The following is a 24,330-nucleotide window of genomic DNA, read 5'->3' as shown; positions in this document are numbered from 1 at the left end:
GAGAGAATCTTTTGAAAATAATGGACAGAAACCTAGGAAGCTATTTGTGAGACAGAGGGAGAAATAATTGCCAATGTCTTGGGAAGTCAAGTAATCTAAATGTTTTTGGGAGATTATAAGGTACAGTTAAATGTAGGGTTTATCTCAATTGATGAAACTTTAGTGGGTTGCCTTCATGCCGAAAAGAATAAGTTTAGAAACAGTTTGAAAAATGTGTGCGGCATCGCCCACGTTTATAAGAAGAAAGTTTAAATCTTTTGCAAGCCGTAAATCAATATAAAATAGTCGTGGCGCCGCCCACAGTCAGAATAAGAAATTTCTCAAGTTCTGCAAGTCGTAAATCAAAAGCCGTTGATGATATCATGTTGAAATTTGGCATGGAGTTTTCCTTGCTAATATATATACACTTTTTTCTAACTAACAAAATGGGTTGGCAATTACGCCCACTTAAAAAAAATGTGTTTCAAAGTCTTACGGTAAAAAAATCCAATTATTTGTGCTTTCTTACTAAATTATTAAGATATTTCAGCTTGGTAGTGCTGAGCGGGTTGTGTGCCGGGCTTGGGAACCGGCACGTCAAGCCACACTCCTATGAAAACCAACAAAGGGCATCGGATAAAAAGACAACCCTTTACTGATGACGACCTCTGCAAACGTTTACAGGACTATGATTTGAGGACATGAACCTGGAATGTCCGTTTCCTTAATGGGATTGGTGCAGATACCCGGCTGGTTGATGTCCTCGTGGAGGGAAAAGCTGACGTCTGAAATGCGATGGACAAAGAGTGGCAAGAAAACTATCAATAAATGTGGCATATACTGGAGTGGTTTTGAAAAAAGCCCAATTTCGGTGTTGTAGCCAAGTACTGACGTCAACGCCTCAGGCAGGGTGGACAAAAAAGTTGGGGTCAGGTCGGAAAGTTCAGCATCCACAATGAAACCTCGCCTAATGGAAACTGAGGCTGATGTTGTTGTTGTAGCGACAACAGGCATACCTTCGGCGGGTATATTCTAAGCCCCCTAACCCGCTGAGGCTGATCGACTTCGCGGGTGCTCGAAACATGATCATATCCGGCACGAGGTAAGTACATGCATAACAATATACATCAAGGTACAAAGCTGTCCCCCGATCGAAATACACGCAAACAAGAAGCAAAAAACACAAGGAAAGCTAGACGCCGAAAGGCTGCAAGCGCAACAGATACTCAATGATTTCGCAACTCGACGATCACACTTGCTCTCTAAGAGCACAACTCAACCCGACATAATGCAGAAACCGTGGGAGCATATCGCTAAAGCACTTCGTACCGCCGCCGAGGAAAAAAATTGGTTACCGCTGAGCGAGAAAAAGCAACTGGTACGGTGAAGAATGCTACCGAAAAAAAAGTCGCATACCTAAAATAAATAAATACAAGGCGCGATAAACTACGAAGAGATTTTAGGCTGATCTTCTCTTCCAATATGTTTTGTGTCCTTTTTAATTTTTCCCACAAATTGGCGGGACGGGACCTACCTGTTTTATGCCGACTCCGAACGGCATCTGCAAGGCAGAGGAATTTTCACAGAGAAACTTTTCATGGCAGATATACACTCGGAGTGTTTGCCAAATCATCACCGAGGGGCGACCCCGCTTAGAAATACTTTTTTCTAAATGAAAAAACTTCTTTCTAAATTTTCGATGTTGCTTTGCCCGGGGCTTCAATCCAGAATCTTTGGTGTGGTAGCCAGAGCACGCTACTACTACACGACGGCGGCCACCTTTCCTACCGCGGGTAAGTTCTAAGCCCCCTTATCCACAGGATAATAACCTTGTATGTGCGCACGGATTTAGACCTGGTTTTTCAGCGCGAGTTAAAGTTAACTAGAGTTTAGTCCTGCCACTGCGGGCGCTTAAACTGAGAGCAGTGAAATTTTATGTAAACCACCAAAGCCAGAAGGTTAAACTGAGCTCAGCTTTAACTGCAGCTTAGACCCGCGCAGAAAGTCTAATCATTTAAACTTCCACTGAAAACCCGGCCTTCGAGTAAACGATGGTTTAAATCACTTTGGATAGGACAAGTGTGATATAGCATTTTCAGGTCAAATGAAACTTTTTTCATTTTAAATGAAACTTTTTTCATTTCAAATGAAACTTTTTCAAGTCAAATGAAAATTTTTTCATTTCAAATGAAACTTTTTTCATTTCAAATGAAACTTTTTTCATTTCAAATCAACCTTTTTTTCGTTTTAAATGAAACTTTTTTCATTTTAAATGAAGCTTTCTTCTTTTTAAATGAAACTTTTTTCATTTCAAATGAAACTTTTTTCAAGTCAAATGAAACCATACTACTAAGGTAATTGTCAATATATTTATATCGTACTTTATAACACTATTTATCAAATTTTTCTTTAATAAAACTATTTCTAATTAGCCACATTGAAGGCAAAATTTTTGCTTAAATTTTCTTTGTGAATTTAAGCTGCAGTTAAGGTCGGCTTAGTTTAACCTTGCCGTTTGATCATTTCAATTTTTTAATAGATAAAGTAGCAAGGTTATACGCTAGGCAACTTATATACTACAGTTTAACCACACACTGAAAACAAGCACCTATATTTTTTACTTGTATCTACTCCTCTTATATATAAAGCACATTCTTCTTCTACATATACTTCGTTAATAACGCAGGAATAAAGCAACGTAGAGAACAAAGAGAAGGAACCAAAGAGCATGATGTAAGCGTATTTCCTATTCACTGTCTGACACCAACTAACACATCGGTTGAATCCTCTGTATCATGCTTTTCTCTTTGACCAACGTCTTACCAAACAACATAGAACGATAGCAAGGTATTGAGAGAAACATTACTTTTACCAACTATATAGTAGAGCATGTGGACTGTGGAGAGATCTTTTTTAGCTATGCTGAAAAACATAACCGTAAAAAGTGATCTTTTCTACTCTATGGCGCGGTTACATTGCACTTCACTCGTTTGGGCCTTTGAGAACATATATATTTGTTTTTATTCCATTATTTTTCATTGTATATTGTATTTAAATGTAATACTTAGAATATATATATTAGAATGGTTCGATTTATTAACTGATATCGCGCCATCGATTTTTCGAGGGGATTTGGGGTCAGGAAAAAAGTCACTACGCATACACAAAAAAATAATATTCGAGCCTGCGAGATTTAATTTTTTTTTTTTTTTTTACTTTGATTTTTAAGGGTTTTTTCATGACCTACTAAAAAAAAATTTCGGAGATTAAGTTTCCTTTAAACTATTCTGATCTATTTCGTTGTAGTGCGAATAAAAACAAAGTTTATTCCACCTTACGGCCCAACGTTTCGCCAAATTACCTTGGCATCAGCAGAGTCGTAATATTTTTAGATGTGGCGGTTGACAAAATTACAAATGAAAAATAAATAAAATTTACAAAAATTACACCATTAATTACATAGAAAATCGGTACCATCGATTTGTAGTACACTTTGTCACATTAAACACTATGAACACTATAAAATTTTCATTTGATTGTATAATTTTCATGTATATCAACGTTTTTAGCAGATGTTTTTGGGTCGGACAGGGTATCATATGAAAATTTTTTTAGTAGGTCATGAAAAAACCCTTAAAAATCAAAGTCAAAAAAAGTAAAAAAAAAAATGAAATCTCGCAGGCTCGAAAATTATTTTTTTGGGTATGCGTAGTGAAACTTTTTTTCCTGACCCCAAATCCTATCGAAAAATCGATGGCGCGATATCGGTTAATAAATCGAACCATTCTAATATATATATTCTAAGTATTACATTTAAATACAATATACAATGAAAAATAATGGAATAAAAACAAATATATATGTTTTCAAAGGCCCAAACGAGTGAAGTGCAATGTAACCGCGCCATAGAGTAGAAAAGATCACTTTTTACGGTTATGTTTTTCAGCATAGTTAAAAAAGATATCTCCACAGTCCACATGCTCTACTATATAGTTGGTAAAAGTAATGTTTCTCTCAATACCTTGCTATCGTTCTATGTTGTTTGGTAAGACGTTGGTCAAAGAGAAAAGCGTAATACAGAGGATTCAACCGATGTGTTAGTTGGTGTCACACAGTGAATAGGTAATAAGCTCACATCATGCACTTTGGTTCCTTCTCTTTGTTCTCTACGTTGCTTTATTCCTACGTTATTAACGAAGTATATGTAGAAGAAGAATGTGCTTTATATATAAGAGGAGTAGATACAAGTAAAAAATATAGGTGCTTATTTTCAGTGGGTGGTTAAACTGTAGTATATAAGTTGCCTAGCGTATAACCCTGCTACTTTATCTATTAAAAAATTGAAACGATCAAACGGCAAGGTTAAACTAAGCCGACCTTAACTCCAGCTTAAATTCACAAAGAAAATTTAAGCAAAAATTTTGCCTTCAATGTGGCTAATTAGAAATAGTTTTATTAAAGAAAAATTTGATAAATAGCGTTATAAAGCACGATATAAATATATTGACAATTACCTTAGTAGTATGGTTTCATTTGACTTGAAAAAAGTTTCATTTAAAAAGAAAAAAGTTTCATTTAAAATGAAAAAAGGTTAATTTGAAATGAAAAAAGATTCATTTGAAATGAAAAAAGTTTCATTTGACTTGAAAAAAGTTTCATTTGAAATGAAAAAAGTTTCATTTAAAATGAAAAAAGTTTCATTTGACCTGAAAATGCTATATCTTCAACATAGACGTCAAACTAATAAACTCTTTCTATCACCCGCTGAAGATAGCCGACCCGTATTGAACATCCTGTCAAAACGCTGCCAAAACGCTAAAAAGTTGCGATCTTCAACATCCTGCCAGGCAGTTGACGGATAAGATATCACACATGTTTTGTACACAATGATTTATACATATATCATTCATATTTTATTTTATTTTTACTTACAGAAGACGATTCTGCTTTTTATTCGCCGTAGCTTGACTGCCCAATTTCGCGTCGTCGCCTGTTATTTTACTTTTTTCATCTTTAAGAACTTTTTCATTTTTAGTCTCAGCATAATCACTTTCGTTCTGCAGACCATCTGGATCTACCTTAATGAATGAGTTCTCGCTGCAACTGATAGCGACACTATTTATTATCTCACCAAGCACATCTGCACATTCCACTAACACATTATCGTTCTCATTGATGTCTTTACGAAAGGAAAAATCAGCTGTGGGCGATGTCGTCGCCGTCTCGAACGTTTCGTCAAGTTTTTCTGAACGATCAACAACGCGACGTACCAAGATATGACTACGATCATTAAGATATGGAATTGGAAATGCATATGATTCATTTGTTGGGGCGCAAGTTGAATTTATTTTATCATTCGGTGGTGCATTTGATGAATTTTCCTTTTTATTACAATCCGCAGATTTTTGCAGTGTAGACACACTAAATTCCGCCCATTCACGTGTAATATCACCATGTGGTAGTATGCACTCTAAATAACGTTTAGCTACTTCATGCAGAGGTTTACCAAGAGCTGGAAAAACTTCCAATTCTACAATTGGCATACGCACCACTGCCATACTGCCACCTGCAAGCAACAATGGCGCTGTTTCATCGTCCAAAGGCTTTTGAAAAGGTTTATGAGATAGTGGGCAAGGTTTGAACACAGTTGGTAGCGGTGACTCATTTAGTCTTTTCTTATCGGGTTCCGTTTTCAGAGGTTTGAAGTCACGCCATACTAAAGCATCACCACAAATTTCGGCATCACATTGATTTGATAGAGCATTTTTTGGTACACGGCTTAAGTATGGTTGCTTATTACGTTCGTCATTGTTACCGCGTACACCTGGTAGACGTACAAGCTCCTGTTCGTTGCCATCATTAACTTTTAATGTTTGATAATAGTAATGATTGAATTCTGTAGTAACAAATGATGCCGCTTTCCAGCCTTGACGTGTGAATGGCATTTGTGAATTTGGCGCTTGTAATACTTGCTGTGATACGCTTTTCGACTTTCGATGTCGCATTTTTCTTTGTAACTCACGACAAATGGCTGCTTCATTATTAATGATTGCCAATTTATGGTTCTTATTAAATTTCTGCAAATATTGACGTCGCTCGGCAACTGTACGCAATTTTTGTAAACTTTCTGGTACTAATGGCATTTCAATTCGTGGTGGTACACAATCGGGTGTAACCAGACCGTCCAATGTAGTCTGTCGATGTCTACGCCCAGTCGTACTTTCAGCTACATAATTATTATTTTCCAGCGAATTTTCACGCATAAACTCATTTAACGATTCACTAATAAATGCACCATTTGCCCCGCCTTTCGATTGCGCCGAAAATGGTACGATTGGTGTAAGCATCATACCAGGTAAACGCTCAGTCTCATCGAAACCGAAAAATTCTTCACCAGAATCGGTGAGGTGTTCGTTATCATGGGTTTTATCTATATGCCTATCAGGGGTTATAGCCCTTTCGGATGAAGGCTTGTGAACACTTTTTACATTACCGGATATTTCAGTCAATATGCTCTTACCCCCACGTACCTTATTCATAAGCATATCCAAGAAATTGCTTTTATTGCTTGGAGTCTTCTTCGTTGCTTCACTACTATTTGATATTTCCGACCGAGACGATATGGCTTTTGAACCAGTTACAATTTTATTATTATTATCGATGGGAGGTAATTCAACAGTCTCACCATCAGCATATATGTTTTTATCGGCTTTGTAATTATGTTTTGGCTGCTCTGATCGGGTTTCAACGCTACCCATTATTTGTTTTTCTGGGGTCGTTTCTATTGATTTCCGTACGGCACTTTCAGTCTTATCTAATACTGCTGATGGTGTAATATCACACATTTTTGTAACAGTCACATTTCCTTTAGCGCTTTGGGTGTTACTAACTGATTTAGATGTTGTTGGTATTTCCTCTTCTGTCTTATTCTGTCTCGATACTCCATCAATCGACTCAGTTTCATTGAAACTGTTTTCCGCTGATTTATTCTCATTTTCTATGAGTGGTACAGTACGCTTTCCAGTACGCAATAATTCCAATTGCTCTTTGAGTTGTTTGCTTACATCTTCCGATGCCGAATTACTACAAATAGGTGTATTCTCCTCTGATTTGTCTTTCGCATCTGTATTATCATTAAACGAGGTTATTTCTATACGTTCTTTGATACCATATTTTTTACGCAAATATGAAACCATCTGTCGGGACCATTGTTGTACATTTCGCCTGCGCGTTTTTATAACCTTACGTTCCGCTTTATCGAATAAAACTCTCCTCAAGTGGTAGTAGTTTAAGATAACACGCTGTTTGCTACCTTTGCGTATAGCGACTCGCTTAATGACAAGACGAGGACTCAAAGCATACCACAGAAACTTTTCTATGTTTGGCAAATTTGACTTTAAAAATTCGATAGATACATTATATTTCCGTCGAATACGTGGAATTATCTTTATCTGATGTTTAGACAACCTCATTGCGAAAGTGTAGCGATGTAACTTTTATCCTTCAAAGTAAACTGAAATGGAAGTATATAAAAATATATTAATACCTATATGTGTTTGAAAGGACATTTATGCTCAAAAACATGTACATATATAATACTCCTTACACATATACTAAAAAACCTATTTTTTAACATGTGGCTCATTCTACATTGAGGTGTGACATTACAGTTTACGTTCTAAGATTTATTAAGTAATTCTTAAACAATCAGACATGTTTTACAAATCGTTTGCGGCTGATATTTTCGAATTTTCTCTTTTTCTCCACATGTTCTTCAAATCCTATCGTTTGTATGGTTTGAACGCGGGCAAATCGGGTTATATACTTGTCCATGATTCAATCACAAGAGGTTTGCTTGGTTGAGAAAATTCTTGACAAATCGAATTGCCCTCACCCCCAACTGTGTGGTTTCTTTGGGAATTAACAGTAGAAGTAGGTCAAAATTGACAACTGCCTACTTTGTACTAAACTGCATAATTCCGTAGTATTAATTTCCTGATTCTATGGTAAATTTATTAAACATACTAATGTGTCTGCAAAGTGGAAAGTTTACGAAGACTGGGCTTCATGAACACTGACACCAAGGAACGATGCATTCTCTACTGATAAATTTTTCCGTAAAGCTACCATTGGAAAAGTTTACAAGTAAGATATATATCAGATATTCTCTCACAGCTGCGCTCTCCTGACCATAATGCTTGTTCTATCTTCTGTAGGAGTAGCTGTAGAACTGTTTTTCGCGGATAATCAAGGTTCGATTCGAGCTCAAGGCCAGAACAATAATTTTTTTCTAATGATAATTATTTTATTTTTTAATTTTTCTAAATTTGAAAAATTGTATTTTGTTTTTGGAATAGTAAGTTGACAATTTTTCAGACAACCTGCCATAGCTGCGCAGATAGATCAATTTCGAAGGGTGCTAAGCTTTACGCACGCTGCGCTAATCATTTAACAAAATCAATTGTTTCGCGGATAACTTTTGAATGGATGGAAAAACTTTACTTGGTACAACTTGGTACAACTACGCGTCTTTGGATACCCCATTCTACGACTTTTGTAAAATTTTCAGTAGGTTCCATTAAATGCATTACATGTTTCATACAAAATTTGTCCAAAAGAATTTACAACGAAACCAACCCATATCTGAAATTCCGCTCCTTTTGCGCTAATTATTGCATCCCTAGGTCGATTCCGACGGCAGCAGCCCCGGTAATTTTGACACTTCAGTCAGTGCCAAACCAAGACGAATTCAGTACCAGGTGTTGTTATCCCAACAACAATATGCCAGTTATCGAAATCAATGAGAATTTTCCTTTGACTTGACATTCTTCTGCACGACGAATTGGTTGAATTTACTTTGCCAGTACGTTAGTATAGATTCGCCTTGGATCTAAACAAATGCAGAGTCGCAGAAAAGAAAATTAAATGACTTCAAAAGCTGGTTGCCTACCAACTTTTTTGTACGTAATTATCGCACGCCCGTTTACACGATTCAATTTTCAGATATTGGCTTGGACATTATCGATGGAAACGCTTTTTAAATTGTAATATTTCGAGATGATTTTGTCTTTTGTTTAAGTTAACCAACGATTGGCAAAAAATGCACTATCGGCAGCTTAGTGGCAGCTGTTAAGAATGGATTAACTTTATTCTTCCGTTTTACGACCTATAAACTAAGATTGCACCTAAGCAGTACATTGAACTCTTCGGCCGAAATCAAATTCTAAATTTAAAGTTCCATGAAAATCGGCAATTTTTTCATTTTTTGTGAGATCTAGCACGGTTTTATTATTTTCAAAATAGAAAGGCAATATAACTTAAAATGATAAATACGAATTTGACCCATTATAGTATCCATATCGAAGTTTAGCTAGAGTGGCGTGCGTCGCGGAAGATTGCTCTCTTCAACTGCGAGTTTATAGTATTTGTCTTCAAGAACCGTGCAATCCCTGACATAGCAGTCGACGCCTTTTTTAGGATGCCTCTGAGGGCCTTAAAATTCTTATTTTTTTCATACGCCTGAATTCTTAATTGCCGGATTTCTTCATAGTGCTTACAGAGATTACTTCTTAAGTTCTTGGAAGTCATCAACCTGATGTCTGTAGGGATGCACAGGTTTCTTGGTATTCAGCAGAAACTGTTATGGGAAGAACTTTCGCCTCACTGTGTAGATGATGTTGTGGAGACATAACAAGACAGCCCATGGGAGTTCTGAGCGCGTTGGTTGACAGGCCAGCCGTTTCCTCCAGTGTGTTTCTTTCAAGCTCGGCGACCTACATTCAGTTTCAATCGTGTTTTGTTTTTATCTGTTGTTTGTGAGCATCGACTAATATTGCATCAAATTTACGCGTAATTTTGATAAAATATTACGTTTATATCTAAGTGCCTTTGATTTTCTATAGAAAATTATTATTCTTATACTGGTAAGTGGAAATACATACTTTTATAGGTGTTTTGTGAAAAATATTCAGTGAAAATGAGTTTTGGGACGTATTTGTCCCAATAAGGTTTTATATCTGGGCATATATGTCCCAGCAGTATGTTACACACAATGTTTAATACAGTTATATTTTTCCTTTTGCTACGTTATAGACTGCAATAATGTCGAATTTATATTGCGACGAAATAAGTGCACTTCTTCAAGAAGAAGACGATGAGGCCAGTGAATCAGGAACTGATTTCAGTGACGGTGGTGATGGTATTTATAGTCCTTCGTCAGCTAAAACCACTCACAGTGACGATACTCCCAGTAATGCTGAGGATAGCCAGTTGAGTGACGAGGAGTCTATTGATGTCATACCCGATCAACCTGCACGCGGAAACGCTACATGTGAGCAGCTTGTAGCCACGTTTCTTTGAGGCACACCGGATGTATCGTTTATTCCAAAATAATCGGTTAGTAACCATCGCGAATGCAATATCTCAGAAAGTATTACGCGTCACTCAACACCCTATCAAAATTTTCGCAAATTGTTTTCAAGAAGCATGCCTTCGTACATCGCTCAATGCACTAACGAACAAACAAAAAATTCCTCAAACAGACTCCGAAGAAATCGATATAATACTTGGATGCATGTTTATAATGTCATATAACCATGTGCCATCAATAAAACACTACTACAACGTAAAGACGTACCGCGCTATAATGGGTGGTGTGGACTAGGGTCGTCTGGATTGTATGATATTAAGAAAAAATCAAGCAAATGGTGGAAAAAAGTATTTTATCGTGGAATGATAATAGCTGCCATAGAAGAGAATCGGCTTAACATTCATATTGCACGGCGAATTGGTTGAATTCGCTTTTCCACCACCTGGTATGGATTCTCCTTGGTTTAGAGCTTAAAATATTTCAAATTATCGGTACACATAAGTTTAATTCAAAAATGTCAAACGTCTTTATGCGGTAGAAGTTTTTGACGTTTACGATTTGTAAGCTACATTCACTGAACTCACAATCAGTGTTGCGTTTTAGCTTTTTTCAAGCTAGATTTAGGTTTTTTTTCTCCGTTTAGCTTGAAAAGCTCCGATTTAGCTTTAAGCTTTTTTTCAGCTTCTTTCAGAAATTGTTTACATAGCTCTTTTTCAAAATTTTAGAAAATCTCGATAAACAGTTTGACGTAGATTCAATTTTAAGAACAAATTTGATGAATTTCGGCTAGATGTTAAAAATTCGAGGGGCTAAGGAACAGATAATGCTGGCATTATGGTAGGCAGAAATCGAGGCGTAGTAACTTTATTAAGGCAACATTGAATTTTTGATTTCAGAAACATTTATGTAACTGGCTTTCTAAGTCTACATGTAGACAAAAGAGCTATGAAATGATACGCAGCCTTAAACGACGGTATCGACCTTTTTGCAAATCGCATCCACGCGAATGGGAAAATTACTTGTTTTCTGTATTTATGTCAACAGGCATAACATTTATTTCAAATATACCGTTCTGTGAAATACCTAAATGACTCGACTTTATTTTGTCTTGGATTCCAAGCTAAAAAAACTGACGAAACTTTATCCGAACTTTAAAATACAAAAAAAAAATGTCTACCATGAGAAGCGAGATCATTATTCCCCCAAAATTAGTGAGTTTGAGATGTTTTTGTTTATGTTTTTAATTATATTTTTACATTTATATTTTTAACAATTTTTGTTGTTATATCGGCCTACTGACTTGTAGAATCGCGGGTTCGAATGGAGCTCAAGGGCTAACAATAATTATTTTATCTTATTATTGTTATCGATACACTTTTTCTTAAATGAAAACATTTTTTAATTAGAATAGAAGGAAGGAAAAATTTATCATAACAATAATAAGATAAAATAATTATTGTTAGGCCTGGAGCTCGACTCCAACCCGCGATTAATATTTTTAACAATAAAAACAATGCAAATAACACGGGGAAAATTATTCCGGTCTCAGATGGTTCACTTTTTTCACAAGAAAGTTGGTTTTAATGGTGTTTTTATGCACAAAATTGTCAAACTAAAAACCAAATAAAAAATAAAACCTATCGAAATAAAAACTGGCTCGTTTGTTTTTAATGAACGAGGTTGTATCTTTCTTATGTTTCGTTAGTTGAGAGAAAATAAAGTAGTGTCATATATAAACAAAATAAGCCTAACATAAGGAATTATTATAAGCCATAAGGTAGAATATAACAACTTATGGACCAACAAAAATAAGGCTTACTTACATAAGGCCTTATCAAAAAACCACTTAAGGCTTATATATAGCCCTCCCAAAATCAGGCTTACATAAGCTGTTATAGTAACGAGGTTGAATAAGGATTAGTGCACCATAGTATTACCTTATTATAAATTTTATTGCACATATTAAATTTGCTTGGACTTATAATAACACACCATCTGACTTCAAATTCCTGTATTCATATTCTTGTTTTTGTAGCGATAAGGGCACTCCCCGAAGGCCTTGGGGAGTGTTATCGATGCTGTGGTCCTTTTCCGGATGCAGATCCGATTTGTTTTATATGGGTATTGTTAGAACGGTTTATGCAATGAATGGTCCCCTTAGGAGGACACTTTCTCAATTTAATGCTTATTCCCATTCCTTGGCGTTTGATTTTAGTTGTAGTAAATTTACATTTAAGCACCTAATCATTAGACACTTGTCATAAAGTTAACTATACTTTTTATATAAGCTATATAAACTTGAAGTTTTGTACACTGACAGTCTGTAAACATCTTGTTTGTTGATTAATTAAATAAATAAATAAATAAAGAAACAGGATTCGCCACGGGTAGGGGGGGTTGACAATTGGGTTGAAGAAGCTATACATATATTGCGCTGGCAACCTCTTGAAAGGGTTGCGCTACACAACCCCTTGAATCAATTTGGTTTTTTAGTCGCCCTTTGGGACAGGCATATCTGCCGCGGGTATATTCTAAGCCCCCTAACCTACTGAGATGATTCATATTCTTAATAACCCATTTCAAAACTTTATTTAAACGGGGGTCACTCATCACCTGTGGTTCGGCCAGCCCTGAAAGTGTCATGAAAATATTCCCTCCAAAAATGCATTTGCTAGATGTCATTTCCGAGATATCGTTTGGAGTCGGTGTAAAACACATACCAAAAACTTGAAAAAGAGCTATTCAGACAGTGTAGAATGTAGTATTTACATTTTTCATGTGTTCTTTGAAAGGACAAAAAGTAGATTTCTTTATTAAAAATAGTTGTATCGGCCTCAAACATATTACGAAAACTTATAGACTAGTTATAGTGGAGTTTTATTTATGTTGTTGTTGTTGCAGCGATCCAATAGGTGCGACCGATCACAAATTGTCATCAATATCCTCTAACGGGAGTCCAAGGAAAGTTGCTGTTTCAACAGGGGTGGACCATAATGAGAGGGGTCTTAGAGACGTTGGTCCACAACTATATTTATTATTTATTATGAAATTGGAGTAAAAATTAATTTAAATTGTTTATTCTGCTATGTCTTTTATTAAAAAAATTAATAAAACACATAGAAAGTTGCCTTAAACTTTTAGCTTTTTTTCTTAGCCTTAAAAATTTTTATTTAGCCTTTTTTAGCTTTTTATTTTTGTCAATCTAGCCTTTCTTCTGGAAAAGTTCTGGCAACATTGCTCATAATGCCGAAGAACGATAGCAGCTATTTTTTTTAATTTGAATACTCCTCGGTGCGGAGCCATTGTATAGGTTTACGAGTAAGATATGTAGCTTCCTTCCATTGCGTACCATATTAGGTGTGTCAACTGAGCGACAAACGTCAATATTACAAACAGCGTCGCTCACCTGATGCGAATCTCAGGTCTAAAGTTGCATTTTTTTTTTTGCGTAAGACTATTTTAAGCTGAGTTGCATTTGATAGTTGTAAGGTATTGGACAGCAATATATTTAACATGAGTGTACACATAGGTATACCAGAAAACACATACAGTGTAACTATTAACTATGCTCTCTCTTATACTATATACTGTAGGCTCGTACTCACTGGAATATATACATAAAATCACATTTGGAGCACTGCTCAATTACTTGAAGTTTAGTCGTAAGTTTAGTCTGTAAGCAACGTGAAATGAATAAAGATCATTACAGTGGCGACGAGGCAAAGCAGAACTCACAAAATCATACGACAGCAAGTAAAATGGCCGTTCAAATTATTGGTAGTGTACCACATTATAGGCACGAGGATAATAATTGGAATGTATTCCGTCAACAATTGAACCAATTCTTTATCGCAAATGAAATTACGGACGATAAAAGAAAAAAAAGCAATCTTTCTAACGTCAATCGGTGAGGGATCTTATATTCTCCTGCAAAATTTAATGTGCCCACAAAAGGTAGACGATGCAGCGACGACGTTTAAAAGTTGCGTAGAGGTTATGGATGCGCATTTTAAGCCACCGGCGTCAGCGTTTGCAGAGCGTTATAAATTCTATGAGGCAAAGAAAATGACAACAGAGTCCATAAACGAGTGGGCCGTCCGGGTAAGGTCGTTATCATTAAATTGTGAATTTGGTGCATGTTTGAGCGACGCACTGAGAGACAAATTTATCATGGGGTTGGAGAAAGGTCCAGCGCGTGACAAAATTTTCATGGAAACGATAGCGTGTGATTTTAAGAAGGCGGTGGACATTGCAAACACCACCGAGTATATATATACTCAACGCCTCGGTGACTCGATTAAGCAAGAACCGCAAGAAGCATTGAACTATGTACAAAGCAAGGGCAAAAAGGTACAGCAGCAGCAACAGCCACCGCAGCAGAGCAACGAACAGCGACGGCAACAGAAACAGCCGCAGTCAGCGAACAAAGGCAGCAAAGAAAAACGCGTACAGCAAAGACAAGGGAAGCAGTGCACGGTATGTGGAAAATCGAACCATGTAAGCAGAGAATGCAGGTATAAAAACTTTAAGTGTCATAACTGTAAGCGAATAGGGCATTTAAAAAAGGTGTGTACGGTTAGGGAAACACAACTAAAATTTGCGGAGGATTGCGAAATGAATTTGTTCGCACTGCAATCTGCAAACGATGGTCCACACGGTTCACAACCTTAGTTAGCAGAAGTGAGCTTGTAAGTACAAACGTTATATTAAAAACGTATAATGGCGTAGCAATATACCCTGTTGGTAGTTATGACGGACTGGTGGAGTTTAAAGGCAAACGCGAAGTGGTAAAATTCTTAGTAGTTGATAATGGGGGACCACCATTACTAGGCAGGAATTTTTTAAGAGCGTTTGGGTTAAATATCGCTAATTTAAACTTCACACTGCCCAGCGAAAGTATAGGAGTGCCTAGGGTGGTGGAAAAATTTCCGTTACTGTTCGATGGAACTTTAGGTTGTTTCAACAAGGGCCAAGCGAGGTTGCAGTTGATCGAAAAAGCGACACCAAGGTTTTTTAAGCCAAGGCCGGTACCGCTGGCGATCCAAGCAAAGGTGGAGAAAGAAATCAACAACCTAGTACAATTAAAAGTCCTTGAGCCAGTGGTGTTCTCCGAGTGGGCTACACCGATAGTGCCTATTCTCAAAAAAGATGGGGGGGTTAGAATCTGTGGAGATTTCAAAGTGTCGGTTAATCCAAATTTAGTAGTAGAACAGTACCCGTTACCGAAGATTGAAGATCTCTTTGCGAAACTTCATGGGGGCGAAGAGTTTACGAAACTCGACTTATCTACGGCTTATCAACAAATTGAACTTAACCCCGAATCACGCAAGTTGACTACAATCGCGACAACAAAAGGGCTTTTTCAGTACACGAGGCTAGTGTATGGGCTGGCATCGGCCCCAGCAATTTTTCAAAGAATGATAGAAGGTCTTTTGATGCATTTAGAGGGTGTAGTAATCTTCTTGGATGACATATTAATCACGGCTCCGAATAGGGCAACACATATGAAAAGGCTTGAGGGAGTTTTGAAAATACTAGAAAATGCCGGATTAAAATTAGCTAAAAATAAATGCCAGTTTTGCTGCAAACGGGTAGAGTACTTAGGGCACATAATAGACAAAGAAGGTTTACATCCAAATCCGGCAAAGACGCGCGAAATAGATGGCATGCCGTACCCAAAATCAGTTAAGGAACTTCAAGCATTTCTAGGCGTGGTTAATTTTTATCGTCGCTTCTTACCCGATGTAGCAAAGACATGTGCCCCGCTGTATGACTTGCTCAAGGCAAACACCAAATTCCTTTGGTCCAAGCAATGTGAGAGTGCGATAGACATGTTAAAGGCAGGGTTAAAAAAGGAAACGTGCTTGGCACATTTTAACCCACAGCTTGAAACCAAGCTAACTGTAGATGCTAGCCCGGTAGGAGTTGGGGCAGTATTGTCACAAATTACGTCCGATGGCATTGAAAGACCTATAGAATTTGCATCGCGTAGGTTATCTGAAACAGAACAGAGATATTCGCAACTTGATCGGGAGGCTGTGGCAATTCTATACGGTGTAAAGAAATTTCACCATTTTCTCTACGGGCGCCATTTCACTTTGGTGACGGACAATAAACCGTTGCATCATATTTTCGACCCAAAAAAGGGTATCCCAATAATGGCGGCTAATAGACTGCAGAGGATAGCATTGACGCTATCTGGGTATTCCTTCGATATAGTCAACATTAAGTCGAAGACCAACATCGCGGACTATTTTTCTAGAAACCCTTCGGCAAAGGAAACCGAGGAGGAACACTGTCCGGATGGAGTATTTTTAAATTACGTTCAACAAAATAGTGTGGTGCCCTTGAATATTGAAAAAATTCGGACAGAAACCCAAAACGATAAACTGTCACAGCTAGTGTGCGAATCCATAAAGTCTGGGTGGCCCAGCTGTTGTACCGATACGGCCATGCGCCCGTTCTTTGACAGAAGGCTGGACTTGTCTTCAGATTCCGGATGTGTGTTCTGGGGACATAGGGTGCTAATACCTAGAGCGCTGCAACCTGATGTCATGCAATATCTTCATGCTTCCCATCTGGGGGTTGCTAAAATGAAAGCGATGGCTCGAGAGTGTTGCTGGTGGCCAACCCAAAGTGCAGACATTGAGAAAGAGGCGAAGTCCTGTGAGGCATGCCTAATGTCACGACCAGAACCGGCGAAGCAAACTCTTAAGTCTTGGCAGTGGCCAGAAAAACCGTGGACTAGGGTGCATATAGACTTTTTCGGACCTTTTATGAAGCGTTGGTGTCTAATTGTAGTGGACAGCTATAGCAAATGGGTTGAGTGTGTTGACATGGGCAAAAACACCACGAGCAAAGCGACAATAGGGGTGTTAAAGCAAATTTTTGCTCCGTTTGGATTGCCGGAAACCTTAGTCTCGGATAATGGGACAGCTTTCGTATCACGAGAATTTAAAGTTTTTTTTAGAAAGAAATGCAATTAAGCACATAACTTCGCCAGTCGGTCATCCTGCCAGCAACGGTCAAGCCGAAAATTGTGTAAAACTAATAAAAACGGCGTTAAGGAGAGGCTTGTATAAAACTACGGAAACCAATTTCCATGTTTTGAATAGATTTCTATTGGACTATCGTAATGCAGTGCACAGTACTACAGGCATATCTCCAGCCCAGCTTATGTTTGGCAGACAACTGCGTACTCGCTTAGACGTACTGAACCCCAAAAGAAAAACTGATAGCAATTCATATCAGTCAGTAAGAAATAAAGTAAGAGATCAGCAAAATAAGCAGAGGAGATATTATTGTGGAAATAGGGAAAACCAATTTAGAAAAGGCGACAAAGTTATTGTTAGAGATTACTCCATACCGGGGAAGGTTAGTTGGACCAAGGCTGAAATTTTAGAAAAACTAGGCCAACAGACCTTCAAGGTAAAAATCATAGCTTCGGATAAAATTTGGAAGCGTCACGCAAATCAAATCATAGCATGTAACGCCTCAAACGAAGGCGATACATACAATTCTAATGATTCGCGTGATCTGCTACCGCATCAAAGCTTAGATTCCAATAAAGGTATAACCGTTGGAAGCTATGGAAATTCAGTAGACACACATGAAGCCGAAAAAGAGCTAGAAACGAAAAATTCTGAAAATGTACCAACCACGGAAAACGAAAACCCAGATTATAAATATAAGCTGAGAAGTAGAGTAATTCACTAAGAAAATGATAAGGAATAAAACTAAATTATCACTGATAAATGGAAACTTTATAATACAAATGTAAATTATTAAATATGGGAAGGCATATTTAAGTTAAGAAGGGGGTATTGTAGGTATTGGACAGCAATATATTTAACATGAGTGTACACATAGGTATACCAGAAAACACATACAGTGTAACTATTAACTATGCCCTCTCTTATACTATATACTGTGGGCTCGTACTCACTGGAATATATACATAAAATCACATTTGGAGCACTGCTCAATTACTTGAAGTTTAGTCGTAAGTTTAGTCTGTAAGCAACGTGAAATGAATAAAGATCATTACAATAGTTAAATAAAACTTAGTAATATTTACAAATGAAATAAATAAATGTATGGCGCGATAACCTCCGAAGAGATTTTAGGCAGAGCTTATCTTCCTGTTTGCGTCGAACACGCTACCATCACACCACGGCGGCTGCGAAAACATAGGAAAAGCAAAATTTATTTAATTAGAGTCAAAAAAGTCAAGAGAAACTTAACGAAATATAAAACGCCACACGTGTAAAATGTTTCCCTCATAAAAAATTTCACTTCTATGGCTGTTTTCACAAATGCATATATACATATGTAGAAGAGGAAATCCTAAAATGGGTTTTCCAACAGGATAACGACCCACAACATACGAGCAAGCGAGCAAAGGATTTCTTTCGGGAGAACAAAATTGCAGTAATGGCGTGGCCAGCTTAATCCTCGGACTTGAACCCCATTGAAAACTTATGGGGGGATATAAAGCACGCCGTTGATGAAAAAAATGCAAAGTTATTGTGGGAAGTAGTGAAATCAGCTTGGGCCTTACTTTACTTTAGATATATCCACTTTTTAGGGTTCTAAGAAAGCACTGCTATTAATATGAACATAACTGTATATTATAGGGTTATCTACTTTATTTAAATATACTATATTTTTGTAAATTATTTTTGAATTACTTTATATTGATTGTATTAAATCATCAACTAATTTATTTTTTTTTTTATTATTTTATATTTACATTTTTAAATATTAATATTCACATTGAAAATTTATAAACACTGAGAAGAAAATTTTCTTTTTGAAATAATATTCAAAATAAAGTAATTCAAAAATAATTTACAAAAATAGATAACCCTATAACGCCCCCTCCAGTGAAACGAATAAATAGTTGTTTTTAATTTTAATGTTAATTTATATTGTATATTGATTATTATAAGTTTTTGTTGTAATTAAAAAGAAGTTAGACTTTTGTTGTATATATTCTATAAAATTTGGAAATGTATTTTTGTGTTAATTGCGTTCAAAATTTATGTTGGTATTGATGTAAGTACATCTGTTGCAGAATGGATGTTAAAATTGGACTTGTTTGATGGCAGTGCTGCCATAGCGTCATATTTTATTGACACTTTTTTCCCCGTGCTCTGGGATGTATTAACAATTTTTGTTGTTATATCGGCCTACTGATTTTAAGATCGCGGGTTCGAATCGAGCTCAAGGCCTAACAATAATTTTTTATTATTATTATTATGATAAATTTTTTCTTAATTGAAAAAATTTTTAAATTAGAATAGAAGAAAGAAAAAATTTAGACAACTGGCAAAGCTCGTTGTATAGATCCATTTCGGGAACTGCTAAATTCCTTCATCGGCAACGTTTAGGCACCGCTGCTATAACCATTCAGCCATCACAGCGGTGTTTTGTTTGTCTTCATTAATCCTACTTCTATTCTGGTTCGTGCCAATTGATATTCACAACACTGCGACATCTGTTGCAGAATGGATGTTAAAATTGGACTTGTTTGATGACAATGCTGCCAATTAAGAAAAATTTTATCATAATAATAATGATAAAAAATTATTGTTAGGCCTTGAGCTCGATTCGAACCCGCGATCTTAAAATCAGTAGGCCGATATAACAACAAAAATTTTTATAATTAATTTTAGAGACATAAATCTTAGTATCTATTGTTTGTAAGGTGAATTGTCATAAAAGTAGTGACAAGCTGAAGGAATTACATGTTTCAATTCTTGTAAGTGCTGTATTTAGATTTTTGTATTGGTATACGAGACAAATAAAGAGCGTGAGGGTTGTTTTTATTCCATTTACGTTTAGGTCGGTGTGGAAGCTCTAGAAAAGTGCTTTCGAAAGACAACTTATAATTGATTGATGCATCGGAAGAGTATTTCAAGACACGTAAATCGAAAACGACTTTATCCCCTTTTTTGCGACCTGGGCGTATGGATTCATATAATTGATATTCTTTATTATCATAGTCTTTACAAAATGTGTAGTCCAACTCTCGTGCGATATATGGAAACGGATTGCGTCTGGATTTCTGTGTTGCCGAAATACATTGGCTAGGTAAATATATTTTCCGATTCTTTAATTTTCGCTCAATTACAGAGTGAACCGAATCTACCTCAATCTGTGTATGCCCCTCTACTAAAAATTTTTGAGTTATGTCAACAATGTATTCAATGGCAAGTTTAAGGAGTGCATTGTCGACAACAGAAATTCGATTCTGATATGTGCAACCATCGGAATAAATCACCACAGGTTTTACATCTTTACGAAGTATTGATGATATATAGTCCACATAAAAGTTGGCAAACGTTGAAGACTTTAAGTCGGCTGCGGTTTCATCAAACCAATAGCAAACAACTTCTTTAGTAACTAAGTTGTAAGCTGTGAAGTTATTAGTTAGTTAGTTAGTTTTATAATAAGCAGCGCTGGCGCTTAATTTTGGGCATAGTTTAACAGCCTGTAGGTCAACGGTAATTAAATGAATTTCTCCAGAATTGGCAAGAATGGTATCATTCTTTTTTTATATTCCACTTCGGATATATTTCCGGTCTTAAAAGCAATGCAAGTATCGCACTCATCTTTTTTAGGTTTAAAAAGAGATATATTTTCTTCGGAGAAGATATTATCAAAATAACATCTTGAGACTACGGGTAGAGAAAGTTCGAGAGTGTTATTCTTATAAAGAGAGTACAACTGTGATTTTGTTTCAATGACTGGCTCTAAATAGAATTTGCCTGATGTTGACGTGCAGTAGGTAATGTGACGGGAGCTTTGGCAAAGATGCCAAAAAATTTTTTACACGTTTTTTTTGAAATTTTTCTTGGAATTGCGTTTCTTTTTAGAGCTGCACGAAACCTGTGTATTAGTGAGCCACGAACGTACAGTCCATGCCTTTAGTCCTAAGTTCGATAAAAACATATTTTTGCAAACCCTTCGGCTTTCGGCACCCTATTTGAGAAAATACGCTAAAGAATTTGATTTATTTAATTTGCTGCGCTTAGTTGCTTTTGTATTTTGAACGTGAACCAGCGAGCAAACATATTTTTGTTTTTGTCGCCAATTAATGTTTTTCCAAAAGTTTGCAAAAATGTGTTCCCTTTGCTGCTCACTAAACTTTTTACAATCAAATGTTTTACTCTTTTTGCAAGCTTTAGCAAAAGTTGACTTATTAAGCACTCTCTTCATTCGTGGCACATATTGGACTATTTTGTTTTGTGTTTTGCGAAACCCTATGTACTCTTCTCCAAGCATTCTTTTCTTTTTGTTGATCTCTCTTTTCCAATTGTCTGTGTTCCGTTTTCGTCATTTATTTTTGTTTTCTTCCAAAATTTATATTTCTGGAAGGTCTTCATTGCTGGGGGAAGTATGAATATCACAGTCACCTTTGATAGAATCGTTGCTGTGTTTTTTTGATTCCGCCGTATTGTTATCTGTGTCGCTCTTCGCTCTTGCCGTAGCTGGAAAAAACACATACAACATTTCTTTACATGTAACCAAATAGCAAAGAGGCTAGAATATAAGAGGATCTAATGCAATTCAGCACCTCGCGGGTAAAGAATTCGCCGCATAGTGTATTTCTTATGGAGGTGGAGGAATTTTCTTACCACGCGGTGAATTCCTTACCCGCGACCTTCTGAATTGCGTAGGTTCCTCTTATGTATATTCTGGACTCTTTGCAACTAGTTTTGGTTTTGGTTATACCTTTCTTAACAGGAGAATTGAACATACTGGGAAAATTGAAAAATTCTTCATCATTCTCTATTGAGATGCGCATCCCATGCGTGTACGGCGGCAAATCCAACTCTGAATAGGAAGTTCCAGGAGAACTTGGTGGAGTCGCCCAAGCATCTAAATTTATATTTTAATGTACATACATGCAAACACTTTGATATTATATATGTATATAAAGCATATTATTTCTTTTTTTGTTACCTTTCAAAAACTTTTCCATAATTATAACAGATCCTTCATTTGAAGCCATTTCTGGTATGTATGTACATATATTATATTCACAAAAAGTTAAAATTTGAAGGAAATTGAAAAGCAAAGAACACAAAGAAATTAGCCCACTCTCCGTCCGTAGTATTGACACTTGGTTGATCAACTTGCTGAGCAGGGCTAAATGATGGTTGGTTTTGCAAATAAAATTTGACTACACACTTTACATGCGGGTTTGCATTTACCGTTTTTTAATGGAATTTTCTGTTGGAATACGAAATTTTTTATTTTTATAGATGAAACTCGATGCCTGGAATGCAGGGTTACCAAATCTAATTTTTGCCACTTTGTCAGTTGGGAGGTTTTGCAGTTGGTTGTTGTTGTTGTTGTAGCGATTAGTTACTCCCCGAAGGCTTTGGGGAGTGTTATCGATGTGATGGTCCTTTGTCGGATACAGATCCGATACGCTCCGGTAACACAGCACCATTAAGGTGCTGGCCCGACCATCTCGGGAACGATTTATATGGCCACATTAAACCTTCAGGCCATCCCTCCCTCCCCACCTCCAAGTTCCATGAGGAGCTTGGGGTCGCCAGAGCCTCGTCTGTTAGTGAAACGGGATTCGCCGCTCGAAGGTGAGGTTGACAATTGGGTTGGAGAAGCTATATATTGCGCTACACAACCCCTTGAATCCCGTTTTGCAGTTGGTAGATGGTGGTATTGCATATGCATCAACGAGAGGTTTTTATTGGTTGTTTTATTTTTGTTGTCACTATTATGATACAATTTTAAGAATCTTAATTTAGTGTTGTATTAATGGGGCTTTTACAACTCTGATCATATATTCGATATGTATCTTGCTGTATTTTCATTTATTTAGTTCATTGTTCAAATTTGTTTAAAAGTTGATTTGTATTTATTTGTTTCACTAATTTGTATGCGTTCTTAGTTAAGAGGAACAATTATTTGTCGTTGAAAATATGTTTACAACTATGATTTTTTTTGTATGCACATTCCTCTCTTATTTTTCTTCTGTAGTTCATATTGTCTAATAGGGAATTCCAGATAAGATGCAGGATCGCCAAATGTATTAAATCATCAACTAATTTATTTTAAAAAAATTGTATTTTATATTTATTTAAATTTTTAAATATTAATATTCACATTGAAAATTTATAAAAACTGACAAGAAAATTTTCTTTTTGAAATAATATTCAAAATAAAGTAATTCAAAAATAATTTACAAAAATATAGTATATAAATAGTATATGTAAATAAAGTAGATAACCCTATATATATGTCCACATAGAGCTTTAACTGTGAAGAATTATTAAATCTCATATTTTAACCTGCAATGTCTCAACCAGGGATGCACCTTAACGTTAAGCTAATCGTTTATCAACAAATTTCCACCGTTTCCGTTGAAACACTTCGAAATATTATCGATAAGGAAATTATCAAGATAAATTGTATCTCGTTTTTAACCGAAACGAAAAGCTTTCGTTAACGTTAAAAACGTTAACAAAAACGTGATACTTTATGTTTGAATTGTGCTGGCAATGCTATAGCCATGTTGAAGCCGTAAGGTGGTAACAGCGAGCGGACATACACACAAACTCCGTGTAATTTGTTTGTGTAATTCGTTGGTGGTAATGTCAAAAATACTCTGAGAAATGTTCGTACTGTCAAAATTCATGAGAAAAGTTGCAATCAGCTTGGCTAATGCTTTCACCTTTAATGACTCCGCCATCAATCAGCTTTACCAGCATAGTTTGAAATTAATAATCAACTTAAACGATTTGATTTCGTTTTGATATGGCAGAAAACGAAACAAAATCATTTCGTTAATTTGACGTTCTTAACGTTATTAAACGAAACGAAATGACTTTGTTTCGTTTATTAACGTTAATTATCGTAACGAAATGATATCGTTTCGTTGGTTAAGCATGCCTGGTCTCAACTATAGTTTTATTCATGATGTAATAATAAAGGTGATGTCAACAGCA

The 24,330-nt window shown here is 36.4% G+C and overlaps 2 protein-coding genes across 8 annotated transcripts in view; both read right to left on the bottom strand.

Annotated features, from left to right (window-relative positions):
• Positions 1-24,330, bottom strand: part of ocm (over compensating males) — a 158,999-nt gene that overhangs the window by 37,730 nt on the left and 96,939 nt on the right. For all 7 annotated transcript variants that reach the window (XM_067772736.1, XM_067772733.1, XM_067772735.1 and 4 more), the window contains exon 2: positions 4,912-7,492. In XM_067772736.1, coding sequence (XP_067628837.1) covers positions 4,912-7,451 — 2,540 coding nt within the window. In that variant the 5' untranslated portion in view covers positions 7,452-7,492. The remainder of the gene's footprint in view (positions 1-4,911; positions 7,493-24,330) is intronic.
• On the bottom strand, positions 21,163-23,488 carry LOC137246526 (uncharacterized). Its single transcript, XM_067777628.1, has 3 exons — positions 22,319-23,488; positions 22,088-22,234; positions 21,163-21,843 (listed from the first exon to the last, which is right to left on the bottom strand). The coding sequence occupies exons 1-3, from the start codon at positions 22,365-22,367 to the stop codon at positions 21,716-21,718; spliced, it is 324 nt and encodes a 107-aa protein (XP_067633729.1). The 5' UTR covers positions 22,368-23,488; the 3' UTR covers positions 21,163-21,715.

Source organism: Eurosta solidaginis, chromosome 3 (assembly GCF_040869045.1).
Source record: "Eurosta solidaginis isolate ZX-2024a chromosome 3, ASM4086904v1, whole genome shotgun sequence".
NCBI lineage: Eukaryota > Metazoa > Arthropoda > Insecta > Diptera > Tephritidae > Eurosta > Eurosta solidaginis.
The sequence above is the reverse complement of the archived record's forward strand: the minus strand, read 5'-3'. Positions and strand labels throughout refer to the sequence as shown.

What these genes read in the sequence shown, in the direction of transcription:
- LOC137246526 (XM_067777628.1), bottom strand. Translation starts at nt 22,367, where the DNA reads ATGGCTTCAAATGAAGGATCTGTTATAATTATGGAAAAGTTTTTGAAA. An exon ending in TATGGAAAAGTTTTTGAAAG is followed by an intron (nt 22,235 to 22,318) that starts GTAACAAAAAAA and finishes ATATAAATTTAG; the next exon opens with ATGCTTGGGCGACTCCACCA. An exon ending in CAATTCTCCTGTTAAGAAAG is followed by an intron (nt 21,844 to 22,087) that starts GTATAACCAAAA and finishes TGTTTTTTCCAG; the next exon opens with CTACGGCAAGAGCGAAGAGC.